This window comes from Chrysemys picta, chromosome 10 (genome assembly GCF_011386835.1).
Source record: "Chrysemys picta bellii isolate R12L10 chromosome 10, ASM1138683v2, whole genome shotgun sequence".
In the NCBI taxonomy this organism is placed as follows: Eukaryota; Metazoa; Chordata; order Testudines; family Emydidae; genus Chrysemys; species Chrysemys picta.
The window spans coordinates 29,710,000-29,729,658 of NC_088800.1; the positions used below are offsets into that span (position 1 = coordinate 29,710,000).

The 19,659-nt window shown below is 42.9% G+C and overlaps 1 protein-coding gene across 6 annotated transcripts in view; it reads left to right on the plus strand.

Moving 5' to 3' along the window:
• Positions 1-19,659, plus strand: part of TJP1 (tight junction protein 1) — a 377,953-nt gene that overhangs the window by 263,899 nt on the left and 94,395 nt on the right. For all 6 annotated transcript variants that reach the window (XM_042853846.2, XM_005284979.5, XM_065558286.1 and 3 more), the window contains one exon: positions 10,836-10,892. In XM_042853846.2, coding sequence (XP_042709780.2) covers positions 10,836-10,892 — 57 coding nt within the window. The remainder of the gene's footprint in view (positions 1-10,835; positions 10,893-19,659) is intronic.

Sequence of the window (19,659 nt, forward strand, 5' to 3'; positions counted from 1 at the left end):
GCTGATATGACTACCCTATTATTCCGCCAGCTCGGTGACAGTACCCTCCCTTTTCCCCAACGCAGGTGCCACTGGTATCCCACTCCGTGGAGCCCTCCACAGCATCTGCCGGATCAGTCCTGTTGGCTGTACTGGGGGTAATTGCCTCAATATCCAGCTTCGGAGCCTTCCTGTTCAGCAAGAGAGGATTCACCCCTCTCCCCGCTTCGGGCATCCCCGAGTAGGCATTCACAACCAGTTTTGGAGGATGAGCCGCTTAGTCCAGCTCTGGTACCACCAGAACAGACACTGCTGTGTCTTTGGCTCCCTCCTCACTATTGGATGACTTTTCTCAGTTCCAGGACCTCTTACGCAAGGTGGCTGAGGACCTCCATGTTTCACTGGAGGAAATACAGGACAAACAGCATCAGTTCTTGAAATACTGCATGCTTTGGTACTGACCAGTGTTGCTCTACCAATGAATGATGTCATTCTTCAACTGGCTCAAACTGTTTGGCACACCCCAGCCACTTGCGCATCCACTCCAAGGAGGCAGAGAAAAGGTACTATGTACCAACGAAGGAGTCTGAGTTTCTGTTCTCTCACCCCGCACCTAATTCCCTCATGATACAGACAGTGACAGAGGGGGCCAGGCAGAAACACCCACTCTCCACCCCGGCGGACAAGCAGGGGAAGCAACTGGATATTCTGGGGCACAAAATTTTCTTGTTTGCCAGTCTCCAGTTTAGGATTTCCAACTACCAGGCATTATTGGCTAAATACGACTTTCTCAGTTACAGCAAATTGGAGGACTTTACAGACAAGCTTTCCCAGCAAGATTGTGCCAGTTTTCAGGCTATCTTGGAGAGCAAGCTGGTCGGGGAAACTTCTTCATGCTCAATGGCCACGAGAATTGCCATGTGGAGGAAATCATGGCTGCATTCATCTAATTTCCACAAGGAGGTACAGAATACCATAGTGGACCTCCCATTTGATGAATCTCCCCTATTCAATCAGAAGACCAACATTTCCCTCCACTCTCTCAAAGATTCCAGAGCCACTCCATGATCTCTGGGTATCTACACACCTGCATCCAAAGGAAAATTCTACTATCCACCACCTGAATAACAGTTCAGAACTCCACGCTTACTCATAAACTCATAGACTCTAAGGTCAGAAGGGACCATTATGATCATCTAGTCTGACCTCCTGCATGATGCGGGCCACAAAACCTGACCCACCCACTCCTGGAAGAATTCTCTCTCTTGACTTAGCTGTTGAACTTCCCAAATCATTATTTAAAGACTTCTAGTCACTCAGAATCCTCCAGCAAGCGACCCCTGCCCCATGCTGCGGAGGAAGGCGAAAAACCTTCAGGGCCTCTGCCAATCTACCCTGGAGGAAAATTCCTTCCCGACCCCAAATATGGCGATTAGCTGAACCCCGAGCATGCGGGCAAGATTCTCTAGCCAGACCTTCTGGAAAAGTTCTCTGTAGTAACTTTTAATATCCCATCATTGACCATTGTTATCGACCTATTGACTAAAATCGCTGTATCCCATCAAACCATCCCCTCCATAAACTTATCAAGCTTGATCTTAAAGCGATAGAGGTCTTTTGCCCCACTGTTTCCCTCGGAAGGCTGTTCCAAAACTTCACCCCTCTGATGGTTAGAAACCTTCGTCTAATTTCAAGCCTAAACTTCCTGACGGCCAGTTCATATCCATTCGTTCTAGTGTCCACATTAGTACTGAGCTGAAATAATTCCTCTCCCTCCCTGATATTTATTCCTCTGATATATTTAAAGAGAGCAATCATATCCCCCCATAGCCTTCTTTTGGTTAAGGTAAACAAACAGAGCTCTTCGCGTCTCCTTTCATACGACAGATTTTCCATTCCTCGGATCATCCTAGTGGCCCTTCTCTGTACCCGTTCCAGTTTGATTTCATCCTTTTTAAACATGGGAGACCAGAACTGTACACAGTACTCCAAATGAGGTCTCACCAGTGCCTTGTATAACGGAACCAGCACCTCCCTATCCCTACTAGAAATACCTCGCCTAATGCATCCCAAGACCGCATTAGCTTTTTTCACGGACACGTCACATTGCCGACTCATAGTCCTCCTGCGATCAACCAGGACTCGGAGGTCCTTCTCCTCTTCCGTTACTTCCAACCGATGCGTCCCCAGCTTATAACTAAAATTCTTGTTAGTTATCCCTAAATGCATAACCTTACACTTCTCACTATTAAATTTCATCTTATTACTATTACTCCAGTTTACAAGGTCATCTAAATCTTCCTGCAGGATATCCCGATCCTTCTCCGAATTAGCAATACCTCCCAACTTTGTCATCCGCAAACTTTATCAGCCCACTCCTACGTTTGGTTCCGAGGTCAGTAATGAATAGATTAAATAAAATCTGACCCAAAACCGAACCTTGAGGATCTCCACTGGTAACCTCTCTCCAGCCTGACAGTTCACCTTTTAGTACGACCCACTGCAGTCTCCCCATTAACCAGTTCCTTATCCACCTCTGGATTTTCATATCGATCTCCATCTTTTCCAATTTAACGAATAATTCCTCATGCGGTACCGTATCAAACGCTTTACTGAAATCGAGGTATATTAGATCCACCGCATTTCCTTTATCTAAGAAATCTGTTACTTTTTCAAAGAAGGAGATCAGATTGGTTTGGCACGATCTACCTTTCGTAAAACCGTGTTGTAATTTGTCCCAATTGGCGTTGACCTCAAGGTCCTTAACTACTTTCTCCTTCAAAATTTTTTCCAAGACCTTGCATATTACAGATGTTAGACTAACAGGCCTGTAGTTACCCGGGTCACTTTTTTTCCCCTTCTTGAAAATAGGAACCACATTAGCTATTCTCCAGTCAAACGGTACCACCCCCGAGTTTATGGATTCATTAAAAATTATCGCTAACGGGCTTGCAATTTCCCGCACCAGTTCTTTTAATATTCTCAGATGAAAATCATCCGGTCTGCCCGATTTAGTCCCGTTAAGCTGTTTAAGTTTGGCTTCTACCTCGGATACGGTAATGTCAATCCCATCTCCTTTATTCCCATCTGTCTCGCTTCTACTATTCCTCGGCCTTTCATTAGCCTCATTAAATACCGATGCAAAATATTCATTTAGATATTGTGCCATGCCTAGATTATCCTTAATCTCCACTCCATCTACAGTCTTAAGCGGTCCCACTTCTTCTTTCTTTGTTTTCTTCCTATTTATATGGCTATAAAAGCTCTTAAAATTGGTTTTAATTCCCCTTGCAAGGTCCAACTCTACTCGGCTTTTGGCTTTTCTCACTCCATCTCTACATGCTCTGACCTCAATAAGGTAGGTTTCTTTGCTGATCCCTCCCCTCTTCCACTCCCTATACGCTTTCTGTTTTTTCTTAATGACCCCTCTGAGATGCTTGTTCATCCAGCTAGGTCTAAAACTCCTGCCTACGAACCGTTTTCCCTTTCTTGGGATACAGGCCTCCGACAGCTCCTGCAACTTCAACTTGAAATAATCCCAGGCGCCTTCCGCCTTTAGATCCCTAAATATGTTAGTCCAATCCACTTCCCTAACCAGTCCCCTTAATTTATTAAAGTTAGCCCTTTTGAAATCGTAAACCTTAGTCTCTGATTTAATTCTGTTAATCTTTCCATTTAGTTTAAACTGAATTAGCTCATGATCACTCGAGCCAAAGTTGTCCCCTATAACCATTTCCTCAACTAGGTCCTCACTACTCACCAGCACCAAATCTAAAATGGCATCCCCCCTCGTCGGTTCAGCAACTACTTGGTGAAGGAATTCATCAGCTATCACGTCTAGAAAAATCTGAGCCCTATTATTGTTACTAGCATTTGTTCCCCAATCTATATCCGGGAAGTTAAAGTCTCCCATGATTACACGGTTTCTATTAGTATTTACTTCCCTAAAAACATTAAAGAGTTCTCTGTCCATATCCAGGCTAGATCCCGGTGGTCTATAGCACACCCCAAGCACTATCCCAGGGGAGGCTCTAGTAGTTCTTTTACCCAGTGTGAGTATTGCCCACACAGACTCAGTCTTATCCATTCCATCACTTATTAATTCTTTACAGTTTACCTCATTATTGACATACAATGCTACTCCCCCACCTTTACCTTTGATCCGGTCTTTCCTAAAAAGCACATACCCTTCCATATCTGTACTCCAGTCATGACTACTGTTCCACCATGTTTCAGTTATTCCTACGATATCCAGTTTCATTTCTTGGACCAGGAGCTCCAATTCCTCCATTTTGTTACCTAGGCTTCTCGCATTGGTGTATAAACATCTTAATTTATGCCTTTTGGCCTCTCTCACATTCATTCTCCCATTTGATGTGGACACTGTACTGCTAGTGTGACCTATTAGTCTGGTATCCATCCCCCTCCCCCCCCTTTATGTCCAATCTCTTCCCCCCCCGGCTGTATCAGTCCTTATCTCATTGTCCTCCCTCTCAATGTTATAATCTGGTGTGGAGATTAACTGGACATCTCCCAACAGTCTCCCCCAAATTCCTAGTTTAAAGCTCTTTTGATGAGATGAGCCAGCCTCTCTCCCAGAAGTCTGTTTCCTTCCCTACTCAGGTGAAGTCCGTCCCATGAGAACAGTTTTCTGTCCCCGAAAGCCTCCCAGTAGCCATACATCCCAAAGCCCTCTTTATAGCACCACTCCCTTAGCCAATTATTTATCATCACAATCCTTTCACCCCTTTGGCTGCCCTTCTCTAGGAACAGGCAGAATCCCACTGAAGATGATCTGAGCCTCAATTTCCTTAAGCGTCTTCCCCAGCCTGGCATAATCTCCCTTGATTCTCTCCAGCGAGAACCTAGCCGTGTCATTCGTTCCTACGTGAAGGATGATCAAGGGGTTCTTACCTGCTCCTTTTAGGATCCTTTTCAGCTGCAGGTCCACATCCCATATCTTAGCGCCCGGGAGACAGCACACCCTTCTGTTCTCTGGGTCTGCCCTGGTCACAGGCCTGTCTAACCTCCTCAGTAAGGAGTCCCCAATCACGTAAACCTGCCTTTGCCTGGTGACAGTGCGATCTACTAATCTATCCTCTGTTCCCTCTAGTTCCACCCTCTGTCCATTCCTAATTTCCCTTATAGTCCCCCTTATGCCATCCTGTATCCTCCCGGGGCCCAGAATTGGTGCTGTCTCCATCAACTCCTCCCCTCTTCCTATGAGACTAGCCGCTCATCTCTTTTTCCTCACCCTGCCCCCTTCAGTTATCACCTGCTGCACCCCTTCCTCGTTCTCCAAACACTCAAACCTATTCCTGAGCTCTATTTCTCCTTCACTGGCCCTCCTTTTCCTTTGCCTGCTTCTCACCGTCACATGCTTCCACTGCCCTTGTTCTCCCCCTGGCATTCCCCCCTCACAGGTCTTAGCCCCTGCTACCCCTGAGCATTCCCCTTCAGCCCCTCCTGGCATTTGCTCCATCAGGTGCTCGAACTCCCTTCTAAACTCTATCAAGGTATCTACCTGCATCTCCAACCCTCTGATCTTTTCTTCCAGCAGTTCTATTAGGCGGCATTTCATGCACACATACCTCTGTTCAGGTACTGCTGCTAGGACCGCAGCTGCCGCATGTGATCGTCTGCATTGTGTCCCCTGCGACTTGGCTCATGGCTGCTGTTGTCTGGGCCCGCCTGCTCAGCTGTGCCCTCTGCACCTGGGGAAACACAGCACACAGGGCACCACGCCCTCCTGCCTCCCTTTCCACCTCCCCCTGTAAACTCCCACTCAAACTCCCCTGTTCGCTGCCTCCTATGCCACTGCTCGCAGCTGTTGCTGCTGCCTGGCTGGGTGGCTGCTTTTATAGGCCCTCTCCTCAGCCAAGCTCTGCCCCCTAATCAGGGCTCAGCTGCCCGCCCAGCACGCTGCCCCTACAGGCCTCTACACATACAAGCAATACAAAGACAGACGCAAATACAGGTACCTTCTCCTCCAATGGAACTCCACTCAAACTCCCCTGTTAGCAGCCCTGTTCGCTGCCTCCTGTGCCGCTGCCTGGCTGGGGGGCAGCTTTTATAGGCCCTCTCCTCAGCCAAGCTCCGCCCCCTAATCAGGGCTCAGCTGCCCACCCAACAACCCTAGGAACCTCCTCGCAAGCGGCAGAAGACTCACTGATCCTGTCATCACAACCTTCAGCATCACATGCTCAATCCTCTCAGAAGCGATATTTCCAAGCGTCCTTAAACTTCCCCCAAAACTCCTACATACTTCAATACTCCAGCAAAACATAAAAATTAATCTTGTTGCATTTTCAAGTTGAGAAACAGTTGTTTTAGAACTGATATTTAACTACGAAGTATTCTTACTATAAAATTGCTCATTCTTAATTTGAAAGATGACACATCAAGATTTATAAAGCCATAACTTTTCAATCTTTTCTTATTGGGAAAAATCTGGTTGTAGTGTAATTGTATCAACTGTGTTTTTTTCGGGGGGGGGAGGGAGGGTTGTGTTTGTTTTTTGTATTTCTCTCCTATAATGCTGTTTCATCAGAAGCTGATTTTGTCACTTCCCTTTAAAGGTGATTGAGGGGAAAAGCGTGTTTGGTTAATAGTCTAGTTTTTGCACACAGTTAACTTCCTTACTTGAGGTAGTTAAGATTCAGCAGGTAATTATGAAACTATTTTGATATGTTAGTCATTTAAACTACTTCATTTGTGGCCCTACCAAATTCATGGTCCATTTTGATCAATTTCAAGGCCAGAGGGTTTTAAAATTGGTCAATTTCATGTTTTCAAATGTTTACATCTGAAATTTCAAGGTGGTGTAACCGTGGAGGTCCCAACCCAAAAGGTACCCGGAGGTGGGTCTGATCCCTCCCACTCCCAAGAGCAGCCATGCAGGGGAAGGACAAGTCCTATCCCCTCCCCAGCCCGGCTGAGATTCACAGCTAGGAGCCCCCAGCTGGGGTGCTCCCAGCAGCAAGGGGGAGATCAGATTTCAGAGTCTGGGACACATTTTTCACGGTCATGAAATTGATAGGGCCCTACATATATAGTAGGAAAGGGATTAGAAATTGTTCTCGAGTTAAATGAATGAAGATTAAATGCACAAATCTGTTGAATATTGAACATATATATTCTTAATGTTTAGTCGCCTTTCTTTTTTTAATCATTCTTAAATTGATGGAATTTTTTTTTGTCATTAGTCTAAGGAGATGTAACCTAATGGGTAGCAGTGATTCTGAAGTTTAGTCAGAAGGGCTGGCACAAAAAATGCTTCAAACCTAGTAATATTGTTGATGACCCAGGTAGTCAAGTAAGGACACAGCAAACCAGCTGATTGCCCATGTCAGTTTTGTCATTCAATAAGATAAGATAGTGGCGTTGCGTTCTGATTGAATTGTCTTATTCTTGAGCACACTTTTATGGCCTAGTTCATTGTCATGTCTTTACCCAAGTGTATGGTGACTTATAGCTGCACAGTTTTATTTGCAGATTATAACCTGAAGTGAAATATTGGTGCTTAATTTTGAATTATCATAAGGAATTAGATGTACCACTAAACAGTAGAAATTAGGCTGTCATTATTCAGAAAAAATGAAATCTGTATCTTTTAAAACCCAGACAAGTACTTGATTACTATAAAAAGTTACATAAAATCTTGAGTTGTGCGTTCTGTTTACTACACTCATGTTCCACCTTATAAGGCACTTCAGCAGTTTCCTCATCTCCTGCTGTTGACTCCAATATTAAGGCCCACAAAGACAGCAATCAACCAGAAACATTAACCAACTACAATATAAATGAATGGGTGGTTTTCCAACAAAATTGGATGAACAAAGCTTAATTTGCTGGCATAGACAGTTCTTCATTAGCTTGGCAAGAGTATTCAGGCTAAAGAACTCTTTTGTGAAAAATTTTTTTTTAAGCGAGGTGAATAAGACCATCAAGAAATGAAAATAACAAATAACATTTGCTCTTTGTATTACTTAACAAACAGATGGATTTTCATTTGTTGCTAAGGTGACTTCCTTTTAGTATGTAAATAATCTCTCACTAGTGCTATATTCATGATAATGTGTACAGTATTTAAGTGTTTGGCATAATTAACTATTAAATGCCATACTTTTGTTATGGGAAAGAGTTAAAAAGCCATAACCTTTCTCATTCAAATCAGTTGCATAGTATGGAATAGAAAGGAAGTTGCAGTTTAGTAAAATACATTATACTTCAAGAAAAATGAGTTCACTTTAGGAAACACAATGTGCACTAGGAAAAAAAGATAACCAGGCATTTTAGTGTCAAGTGTGAAGTAAACTCCTTACGGCCAGGCAAGGACCTTAGTATTTATCTGTAAAGTATTCTATATACCTGTAATACTCTGATAGGGTTACCATACGTCCGGATTTTCCCGGACATGTCCGGCTTTTGGGGGCTCAAATCCCCATCCGCGGGGAAATCCCCAAAAGCCGGGCATGTCCGGGAAAATCGGGAGGGAGGGCTCGGCCGGGGCCTCTTTGGCCGGGGCCGGTGCGGGGCCGGGCCGGGGTCGCGGGGCCGGGGGCATGGTACCGGGCCGGGCGCGGGGCCCGGCGGGGAGCCGGGGGCGCGGGGCTGGGCCGGGGGCGCGGGGGGGTGCGCTGGGGCCGGGAGCCGGTCCGGGGCAGCGGGGGGTGCGCTGGGCCGCGGGGCCGGGAGCCGGTCCGGGGTAGCGGGGGGGGGGGGGGGGGGGTGTGCGCTGGGCTGCGGGGCCGGGCCGCCGGGGGGTGCGCTGGGCCGCCGGGGGCCGGCAGTGCTGGGCGGGCCGGGGGTGGTCGGCCGGGGCCGGCACCCCAGGGCCCGAGCCAACCCAGGCTGGAGCCGCCGGGGGGCCAGCCTGGGCCGCGCCTCCTCCCCCCACAGTCCCCCTTACCTGCTTCAGGCTTCCCGCGAATTAAATGTTCGCGGGAAGCAGGGGAGGGGGCGGAGACTTTTGGGAGGGGGCGGAATTGGGGCGTGGGCGGGGCTGGGGGCGGGGCCGGGGCACAAAATATGGTAACCCTAACTCTGATGTAAGTTTTTAAGGTATTGAATGAGGGGATAAGAGTACACACTCTGTGTGTCTGGTGTTAGGATAGAGTTCTCAAAAGTAGAGCCATAGTAGTGGATATTATTTTCATTTTGCATCAGAAGCCATCTGTATATATTGTTGCACTGACTCTTAGTATTTGACATAGGTTGGTACAGTTAACTGCTGGCTGCCAAGTTAAGACCGTTTTTATTTCTGGTTTTAGACCTGTTTTTATTGAAATTTGTTTTGAGTATGTTCACCTATTTGTATTCACTTCTATTAAATAGCTGTCTGATTTGTTTGTCTATGAAAGGTTCTAGACTGACTGGACACTCCCTTTGAAAATAAAGACAATTCTTCAGCAGGATAGGTGGAGGCTCAGTGCCACTCCCATATATTGCCTACTGACTTTCCTGCTCTTTCTCGAAAGCCCCTCCCTGGTCCTTACTGGCTGCTTTTTTCCTCCCCTCAATGCCTGCTTCTTGTGGCACAGTGTGTGGACTTGCAAGTCTTTATTCTCAAGGCAAAAATGCAGGGCTTGTAAATGTTTTCATATTGCTACTCTCTAGTCTTGTTCCCTTACATAGGTCCCTGTTTTGTTCTGCAGTTCTAGTGTTCAGATAAAAGATTAGCATTTATTTGAACTGCAGAGTCAGTTGAATGTGACCCATATTCACGGTACAGTACATGTACTGTACTCCATAGCTAGGCATTCCTGGTTAATGGTAATGTATATGGGTATAATTAGAACAGAAATAAATGGCGGAATACTAACAAAACATAAGGTATTATCAGAAGCTAATAAATCAACATTTGATTATAGCAAAACTAAAACTGGGCATTAGACCAGCATCACTCACTACTGCTCATTGAACAAGTGAGAACCTACATACCAAATGTTCGTACATTTTCTCTTAAACTTAATTATAATTCCAAGGGTTGGAAACTTTTGGAATTTCATCCTTTTGTTCAACTCCACAGACCTTACACTTCTCTAAACATTTTCATTGCATCTCTGATCAAAGCTTGATGATTTAAAAGAAATTTAAATATAGTTTGTAACATATCCCTAACATTACAGGCACAAAGAATAAACAATGAAATTATTTTAAAAATTAAATTAAAATCTCCTTTTGGGGCCTAATCCTGCAAAGTGGGAATCAAGGAAATTCAGAACCTTTTTGAAAAAGTAGTAAGTATTGCTATGTTCATTTGGTACTCAAATTCTTATTGAAATAACTCAAGAAAATAGGAAGTGACACACTTAAGTTTTCTCTGTAATAAGGTAAAACCAAATGGGGACTGTCTAGCCATCTATTTGATCTGTTAGGATTCTCTGAAATTCAGTGTTTGAATTTGAGTGTAAGGAAGGGTTTGCTAAACACAATATTTAAAGTTGGATGCGATTTCTTTCTGTATTTTTCACTTTGGTTCTGAAAAGGCAAACTTCTGTGTTGGGGAAAGTGCAGTTAACATAAGCAAAAATTGCCCAGACGCTAGATGCACAATAGTAGTAACTTAGTACTTGTATAGGCACTGAAAATTGCCATGCAACTGGTACGAGGTGAATATAATAGGGAGTCCTTTTCCGAACGTTTCAGTTAGAAACACAGGAAGTTCCATTGAGCTGTTTCCTGTCTTTATATAAAAAAATTTGTTTTTCCTCAGCTTTAATACTCCCAATGAGTAGCTAACTATGAATATAAATTTGTCAATTTACAGTTGAGGTACTGCACAGCTCAGAAGAACTTCTATATATTGACAGCAAAATCTAACTTTACTTTTTTTTTTTTTTTTTTTAAATCAGAGCACAACAATGGAAGAAACAGCTATATGGGAACAACACACAGTGACTCTTCACAGGGTAAGTTATTACAACAATTAATTCTGTATGCATAACTCAGGATACTGGCAGCTTTTGAAAACAATAGAAAAGAGCCAGATGTCAGGAAGCAAAAGAAAAGGAAACTGGTTTTGTCACATTCCTTTGTTTAAAATTAGAGTTGTTGTAAATTCTCTGCTCAAATAGTAGTTATTGGTAAAACTTGCCAAGAAGACAACTTTTTACCTAGTCACTCTTGAGCTTGACTAAGTTTCTTAGATAACTTTTTTGTACATATCCCCACGCAACTGAAAATTATGCTGAAGTGTATTTCATGCATTGCAAAGCTAAAAATGTGTTGCAAATGCTTGTTTTGCTGAAACTTTTATAGGACAGTGTAGTTAAATCTAAATAGAATAAAATTTCACAAATAAAAATTTCTGTTTGAGAATAGTTTGTACAAATCTGTACTTCTGAGACACATACTTTGACCATGTACTGACCAGAATTGGCTAGAAATTGTGTGTTTGAGGCCTCAGTCATCTGCTTGTGGTAACCTGTGGTAGGCAGAGTAGATCGCTTTTATAAATTGTCACACTGTCTGGAGTGGCTCACGACTGAGTGTGCCTACCTCAGGGCAGACTGTCAGAAAACAGGACAGACACCCCAAGCTGGTGGTGTGTTCTATACTTACATTTCACCACGCCAGTGACAAGTGCAAACTCCTGGATCACAATACCAGTCTTACCATGGCTTCACAGACAGTCCCCTTAGATTCTCCAGTCTATCTTGCCACTCAGACAAACTGGACTTTTATGATAAAAGTTCACTTAAACCAAAAATCACACCACATCAGGTTTCTCCCAGTTCCAAGAGGCCAGTCACTTACTCCAGATCAATTGGTACTCTAGATCTTACACCAAAGAGAACACTGGTAGCCAATTCTATACTAAACTAACTAAAGATTTATTAGCTAAGAAAAGGAAATAAGAGTTATTGAGAGGTTAAAGCAGGTAAAAATATATGTACAGGTGAGCCAGTTTCTAATTCCAAATAGTGGCAGTGATGTAATAAACAGCCAGTTTCCCAAAAGTCTTTGTCTCTGGGCAGCTCTACTTAGCATCTGGTACACTTCCCTGTAAGAGTCCAGAGATCCAGGATCTTTCCTTGAATCCATATTTAGAGCTTCTTCAGAAAACAAGTTTACAGTGTCACTACCCACATGGGCTTTTCCTTTGATGCTGGAGAGTAAGGAATGCAATTTGAGTCTTTGACCTCGGATTATCACACACAATCTTCTTAGCGCATACGCAACGTGGCTCAGGTGGGATGTGACCAGGATTCATCACTGAATTTGGTCCGCTGGTTGGATCATTAGATTACTTGGCTTGGGCTGGCTACTGACGATGGCCGTGCGATGGGAAGGCTAATCCATGGCCCCCATCACACAAACTGACCACTTGCTTTGAAATTAGCACTTTTCTGTTAAATTTCTTTGTTACGTTCCACAAGGCTTCTTCCTCGTTTGATAGGTTATTTAGTTACAGGGGTATACACAATATAAATGTTTGCTACTACATTATACACATAATTAACAAGTTCACACATCATTAATAACAAAATGACTTAATTCCATGTAAATTTTAAATTGATTGGACTTCAATATCATTCGTAACACACATTTTGATTATTCTTTTAATGCTGTGACATTAAAAACAATTCACTAATGCAATATTTTATCTAATATCAGTATTGATAATGTAAATCTTTCAAGGTAAAAAAAAAAAAAACAACAAAACTCTTGAACCTTTCTCTAGCACTAATATGGTCTAATGGATTCCCACCATCCTGTACTAATAAAGGGTTTATAGTGCACCGTTCACCCCACATACAGACTTTTCAAGACATTGGGTTTGCCTCTGGAGAAAGTATGCATATTAGGATTACATGTATACGTCAGGCTGGCTGACTCTTGCTTCAGTCTGCTCTGCAGCTGAGAAGTAATCCTCTTCCAAAGCATCATCATAGGGTCAAGACTAGTTCTAAACTTTTGTTTCTTAAATTTGATTGCCTTGTTACATTGCTGCTAATCTACAGAATGTGTTCTGAACCTCTGGGGGAGATTGTGAAGATGAGATGGAAAAGGACCGATAGAAAACAGTTGTTAAAGTGAAGATAGTAAAGTCAAGAAATGAAGAGAGAAGGACAGAAAGGGGCAGTAGACACACATTGATAAATTAGACTTGAATAATAAGTTTAGGGGGAAAAATGTGAAAGTTGGGAGTGTGTATGGATCATAGTACTGAAACCTGTTAACTTCCTAAATAGATTAATAAAATAACGATGAAATTCTTAGAGGGTGGTACTAGTCCTTTAAGAGGGAAGAAGACTGTGTCCCTGTGACTTATCAGCTAACCCCCAACTGAGCTTAAAAGAGGGCTCCTGGGCCCTACAGCCGGAACAGACCTGGTTAGTCAGAACTTTCTTAGAGTACGGACTGAAGCAGTGTCTACATTACAAGTGCTATAGCAGCACAGCTCCAGCTATGCTGCTGTAGCACCACAGCATAGATTCTTCCTACATCAATGGAAGGGTGATAGCTAAGTCAATGGAGGAATTCTTCTGTTGACCTAGCTACATCTACACTAGGGGTTAGGTCAGCTTAATTATGTCGCTCACTGAAATACATTTTTTTTACACTCCATAGCGACGTAGCTAGGTCGATGTAAATTATAAGGTAGACCAGTCAGTCAAGAAAAGGGCAGGTCAGAGCTGGTTGGGAGTGAGATTGGCAGGTGAGAGTTGCTAGAGACCGGAAAGAAGCTGTAGGTGGGTCCTGGGGAAAGACTGAAGGCAGGAGATCAGCAAGAGGGGTTTGCCACTTGACTACCCCAAGCCAGGGCTCTGAGGTTGAAGGCCAGAGAGCATCAGCAAGAGTCGTCTGCTAACTTTTTTATGATGGGAAGCCAAAGCCGAGGGCTGGAGAGAGCTTAAAGCCAGTGGAGGGGGCTTAACCATTGACATCTCTGTGGAAAGTTGGAGCCAGGGGAGGGTGAACGTCCAGCACAGAAGTTGTGGGGTTTCCATCTAGGAAAAATGGGATTGCACTCCAGCTGGAAGGGCTGAGGTGCCTGTCCTGCTAAAAGGTCAGGAGAGCACAAATGAAGAGCCCAGGTATGGTTGATGATGCCGGAGTGTGCTATGTAGGGCATATAGGGACTAGAGGATGTGGATTTTAATGACTGTATACATTTGCTCTGAGAGAGACTGTTTGGGGACTTTTGTTAGGGACTGTTTTGCAATACATTTTTGTAATAAACTGCACCCAAAAAGGAGTGGTAAGGAGCAGAAAGAGCCTGGTGTGGAATTAGTGAGGACTCTGAAGGAGGGAAACTGATGCAGGTGCACTTGTTCAGCAGCAGCCCTACAGCTGGTGTTTGTCCCAGGAAGGGGCTGCCCTATGATATAGATATATCTATGTATGTGCCTCTTCATCACTAGTTCAAATCTTGCTCAAGCTGGTAGTGACGGAAAGTTGTGAACATCTGATATTGAGTGTGTGACGGGTTGCCCCCTGCCTCCTCCAGGGTTCCACCTGATGTATTGGGGTACCCTGAGCCCACCAGTTCTGCCAGTCTGGGTTCCCTTACATTGCCCGGCTGAGTCAGGCCCTCAAGCCTCCTCCAGCGCACACACACAGGTAGGGCCTCACCCAGCTGCAGAAAGACACTGACACTGAGATCAGCTCTGCGTGGGAAGACTCAGCTCAGGAATTGACCAACACTCAAGTGCACACCCCCTCTGGTGTGTAAACCCAAATGTATTGTCTTGCGCTGCACAGAAATCTGTAAAGTGTAAGCTCATGAAATCCACCCCTTCCCTCAATGTGGAGGAAGATATGCACAGCTTTCTCTCCTTCCTCTCCCCTCGCGCCCCCCCCCCCCAAGTTACGAATTCAACTAACTGGTTTCAGAATAATCAAAAACAAATTTATTAACTACACAAGATAGATTTTAAGTGATTATAAGGGATAGCAAACAGATCAAAGCAGATTACCATAGTAAATAAACTCAGTTTGTGGTTTTTTGTTTAACACACTAGATAGGATATAAATTAGCAAATTCTCACCCTGAGTGATAAACATGCTGGCAGATTCTTAAGGCACAAGTTGCCTTGGCTTTCCCAGGTTTTCATACACGGGCTAAAGATCCTTCTAGCCTGGGACCATCACTTCCCACAGTTAAGTCCTTGCCCCTCAGGTATTTCCAGGTGTGTTGTTACAGGGAGAGTGAGATATCTTTATGATGCCATTGTCCCCCTTTTATATCTTCTTCCCACTTGCTGGAAAGCTCTTTTGCTGTGACCTGGGTCAAACAGTTCCCATTCTGTAGGGCTATATCTGAGAGGTTTCTATTGTACACAGTTCCTGGGGTAATCCTTGTGCTTATGTACATTTCCCCAGTAAGCCATTAAAATTGTTTGGCCTTTTTACTGTTGTACTTCAAAGGATGCTTGTGGATGTTTTTCAACCTCACAACATGTTTCAGTAACACATATATTGCCAAACTTCATAACGTCACATATGATAACACATACAATCCAACAAGATATTAATGTCAAGTAGATCGACTTTTAGAATGATACCTCACAAGACATACTTTGTACAAAACATATCCTAATTACATGACAGTGGTGAATATTGGGGTGTCAGGGTATCAGAGTGGTCTAGCTTACATAATATGGAGGACCCTTTTTGGCAGTCTTACCACAGAGTGAAAAATGGAATAGTCCACAAAGAATGAACTGCCCTTTCAGGCCTAAAGATGGATTTCTCTCAGAATGTTCAAGGTACATTAGCACAGCAATTTGATTAAGTTTGCATTGTCACTTTCATTGCTGTGAATATGTAGGACTTAATTTTCCAGTGCTCTCAGTCTATAACTTTTCATTTTGTTCTTGTTTCAAAAAATAAAAAATATTTCAGGTAGTTGAATGTGATAAGGTAAGGTGATCTTTACTTCTTGGGTTTTAGGTTCAAATCCTGGTGAGGTCATGAGTGAATTCATATTTTAAATCATTCCCCATGAAACAAACCCATAGTGAGCTTCCTTCAGTTTTGTTGTCTGGGGCACTGTCAATAGCTGTGAACATCAAAGAAGTACTGAGTGACATACAGGAAGGCAGTCATGCAGGGCAGAATGCTGTTTTTATGCGCTTCTGAATTTAGCTTTCACTATAAACTACAGTGCAATGAAGTGCAGGTGCTGCCCTTCCAAAAGTTTTATTTAGCAGAAGACCCGGAGGAGCTGCTGCCTTTTTGGAAATGGTTGTATACTGGAATTTTGCAAAGTGGTGTATTGTTTCAATAAGGCCTCTATTTTCATTAATAGAGGAACAGCACTATAGTAAATATATAAAACTTGATAATGTTCCTGCTTGATATCAAAGTGCTGTTTTAGTATGTGTTCATGCTTTCTGCACAATGTTAAAGTTATTGGACGCTTCCCATTTTCCAGAATGACATGCTCCCATGTCTAAGCACACATGACAGAACCAAACTGTTCTACCCACTGAAAAGGTTTACCTACATCCACATGTTGAGGAGTTGGTGGTCTTGTTGTCCTGCTGTAAACCACAAGGCTTAACACTGATAGCAAGAACTTAGCCTGTACTAAAAACCAAAGGCAAGCCCCTCCAATTGTTAATGTGGGATTTTTGGTTTTGTTTAAAAATATTAAACCGGTCACTATTTGGGATGGAGATGTGAAGGAAGAGGTAGCTTTTAGAAGGTTTTTTTTGTGGTTGTTCACTTTCAAACTTTGTCAGCAACTCAGAAGCTATCAAGTAGATGAGGTGGCTACCATATAACCTTACAATACAGGGATATAAGAGGCCAATTTTTGACCTCAGTCACAGCCATCAATCTTCAGAACACTAAAACAATGATGTAGGGGAAAAACACCTCCCCAGGTGTTATGGGGCTATGGTTGCATGACTTCCTTGCCCTCTCAGTAGTTCCATGAGTCCAGACTATATAGACCTGCTGCAGATTCCATCCATATAGTCTCTGACGTGTTGGCCTTCAAGATTCAAATTTCCCTTCACAGGAGTAAGAGACTAAAAGCACTCCTGGAATTTGCTCATCCTGAAACAGCTGAGAGCAGCAAGTTAGTAATGAATTACTCAGATGCAGCACAGAGAGAGGTCCTGCAGAGATGGATCAAACTGGAGACACCCCCTTTCCACACTAGATTGGCTGCTCATTGTATTTCTCCAATAAATATTTAGTCTGCTGGCACAGTTCCTCAGAATTGCCATGATTTTGTTCATATGCTTTCCTATAAGACCTAAATGCTATTAATATGTGTATTATGGAGTGAAGCCAAGTAAGGCAGTGGAACAGACTGATTTCACAGTGTGATTTTAGCTTTATGTATTTTCAGAATTCCTTGTGGACTTTGATAGTGGAGTTTGGTTTGATACTTCGTAGTGACAAAAGATGGCTTGTTTATCTAAGTGGGCCAACAGATGTGGCAGGGAATTTTTTTTGCCAGTTTATTTTAAATTGATTCATATGACATGTCTATCAAAGATACTTTTATAGCCCCCGCTATCATGGTATCTGAGTGTTTTACAGTCTTTGCCCTTCTTGATGGAGAGCAAATATCTTCATTTAGGTTCTTTTAAAAACTCCCTGAACTCTAGTGATATTTAACTCCTCTGACTTCAAAGAGGAAAAATGGTGACTGGCAAGGATCTTGTTGCTGCTAGCAGCTTTGCTGTGGACAATTTTTAGATACTATGTCTGTTACAGGAAATGATAGCACAGTTGTTTCCCATATTTGTTTTAGAAGTTACTTTGAGGGTGAGGCAATACTGTGCAGCATAACTTTCCTAACATAAAATTTGTCTGAATCAGTCAGAGAACCATATTTAAATAAGGCTATAGCTAGCACAGTTTCAGCTATACAGACAAGGCCTAAAACTTTCAAACGTACTTTGTACTTCTCAAACAGCAAAAAGTATTTTGCTGTATAACACTGGATGGCACTATACCTTAGTGATTAAGGACTTAGAACTACAATGGAACCTGGCTAATTGATACTAATGGCTGAAAAATTGTTGTGAATTACAGAACTGCATAAGTTAGGAAATAAACACCAGAAAAACTCCACAAAAATGTATGATAGAACATACCGTATGTACATATTTTCATTTCTAGTTTAGTTTTAATGTTGATGATCCTAGTAAAAGTAATGTGCATTGTAAAAAGAAATACTTAGTAATAAGAACCACACAAGCATATACTATAATACGCAACCTTTTGAGAGATAAGGGGAAAGCACCAGTACTTTGAGTTGAAAAGTGTGGTTCAGTGAAGGTTCAGAATTCCTCAATGACTGATTTTCATTCACCAGTGCTTTAAGGCTCACATTTGTGCCCTGCTGGTAATTGCTTTATTGCAGGAGAATTGCAATGGCGAAGTCTGCATTATAAAAATAACTTTACCTCCCTTCATAAAACACACTTTTTTTCATAAAGTAGTACATTTTGTCAGGAGGCAGCCGGATTTTAGGAATTCCCCATTGCCAGTCTGAAAATCCACATCTCGTTTGTGTTACTTTGAAAGTTTCTTACCTGCTCTTTGTCTGCTTCCCTTTTTCCCAAATGAGTGATACTTCATGGGGGTGCAGAGATTTAATATATTGTGCAGGATTGGGACCCAAGTGGATCTCTCTGGAGCTCCATTGACTTCACTGTGGCTCCACACATCACATGAGTTTTACAAGGATTCAATGGTAGGGTCAGGGTCTTGGTTTGTACAGCACTTAAATAATGTAAATAGCCATGTAAATGGCTTCTTATCATTTAATCATGACGAAGGCCAGTGTTTAAAGTGCGATTCATTTCTGAGAAATGACATTGTGGGGTTCTGCATTAGTCCCTGAGTGACTTCAACATCAAACCTGCTCAGTTTACAAATAAAATGTGTTTTTTTCTGGCTGCCACTCCTGCAAACTCAGCCGGGTTATTTCTGGCACAGGCATCACCAACAGTAAACATTCTCCAATGGGATTTAGTGAATGACTTATTTGCTGACATGCAAGCTAGGGTGAAATTCCTCTTACTGTCTCAGAGCTATTCTGGCTTTTTCAGGACTTACAATGTAATAATTTAGTTAAGTCAATGAAGTCAGCAGGAAGTGGATTTAAGTAAGAAGGTGCCATTTTATACGTAATTGCTTTTCAGAGCAGTACTATGCTTTAAAAAGTCAGAAGGTTTAAGTATTAAATACTACACCTCTCGATATAACGCTGTCCTCGGGAGCCAAAAAATCTTATCGCATTATAGGTGAAATCGCATTATATTGAACTTGCTTTGATCCACCGGAGTGCGCAGTGCCCCGCCCCCTGGAGGGCTGCTTTACCGCATTATATCCGAATTCGTGTTATATCGGGTCACGTTATATCGGGGTAGAGGTGTATATGATAATACAATGTACTAACTCTACACCACCACTGTCTGCTGCTGAGCAGTTGTGGACTATTAATTCAAACCCCTTCTCCACATCAGGTAGAAGAGGGAATGGGACCTGGGTCTCCCACATCCTGGGTGAGTGCCCTAAGAATTGGGCTGAAAGCTGTAAGATGTGCACCACAGGCCGTTTTGTGAATCTAGTCCTTCATTTCCTTTATTTTTATGTGAAAATGTACCCATTAACTAAATAAATCAGCATTTGTTTTATGAGAAATGAACTTTGTTTGACGAGAAATGAATTTTTGTCAACTTTGATTTGCTGAAATTTTTC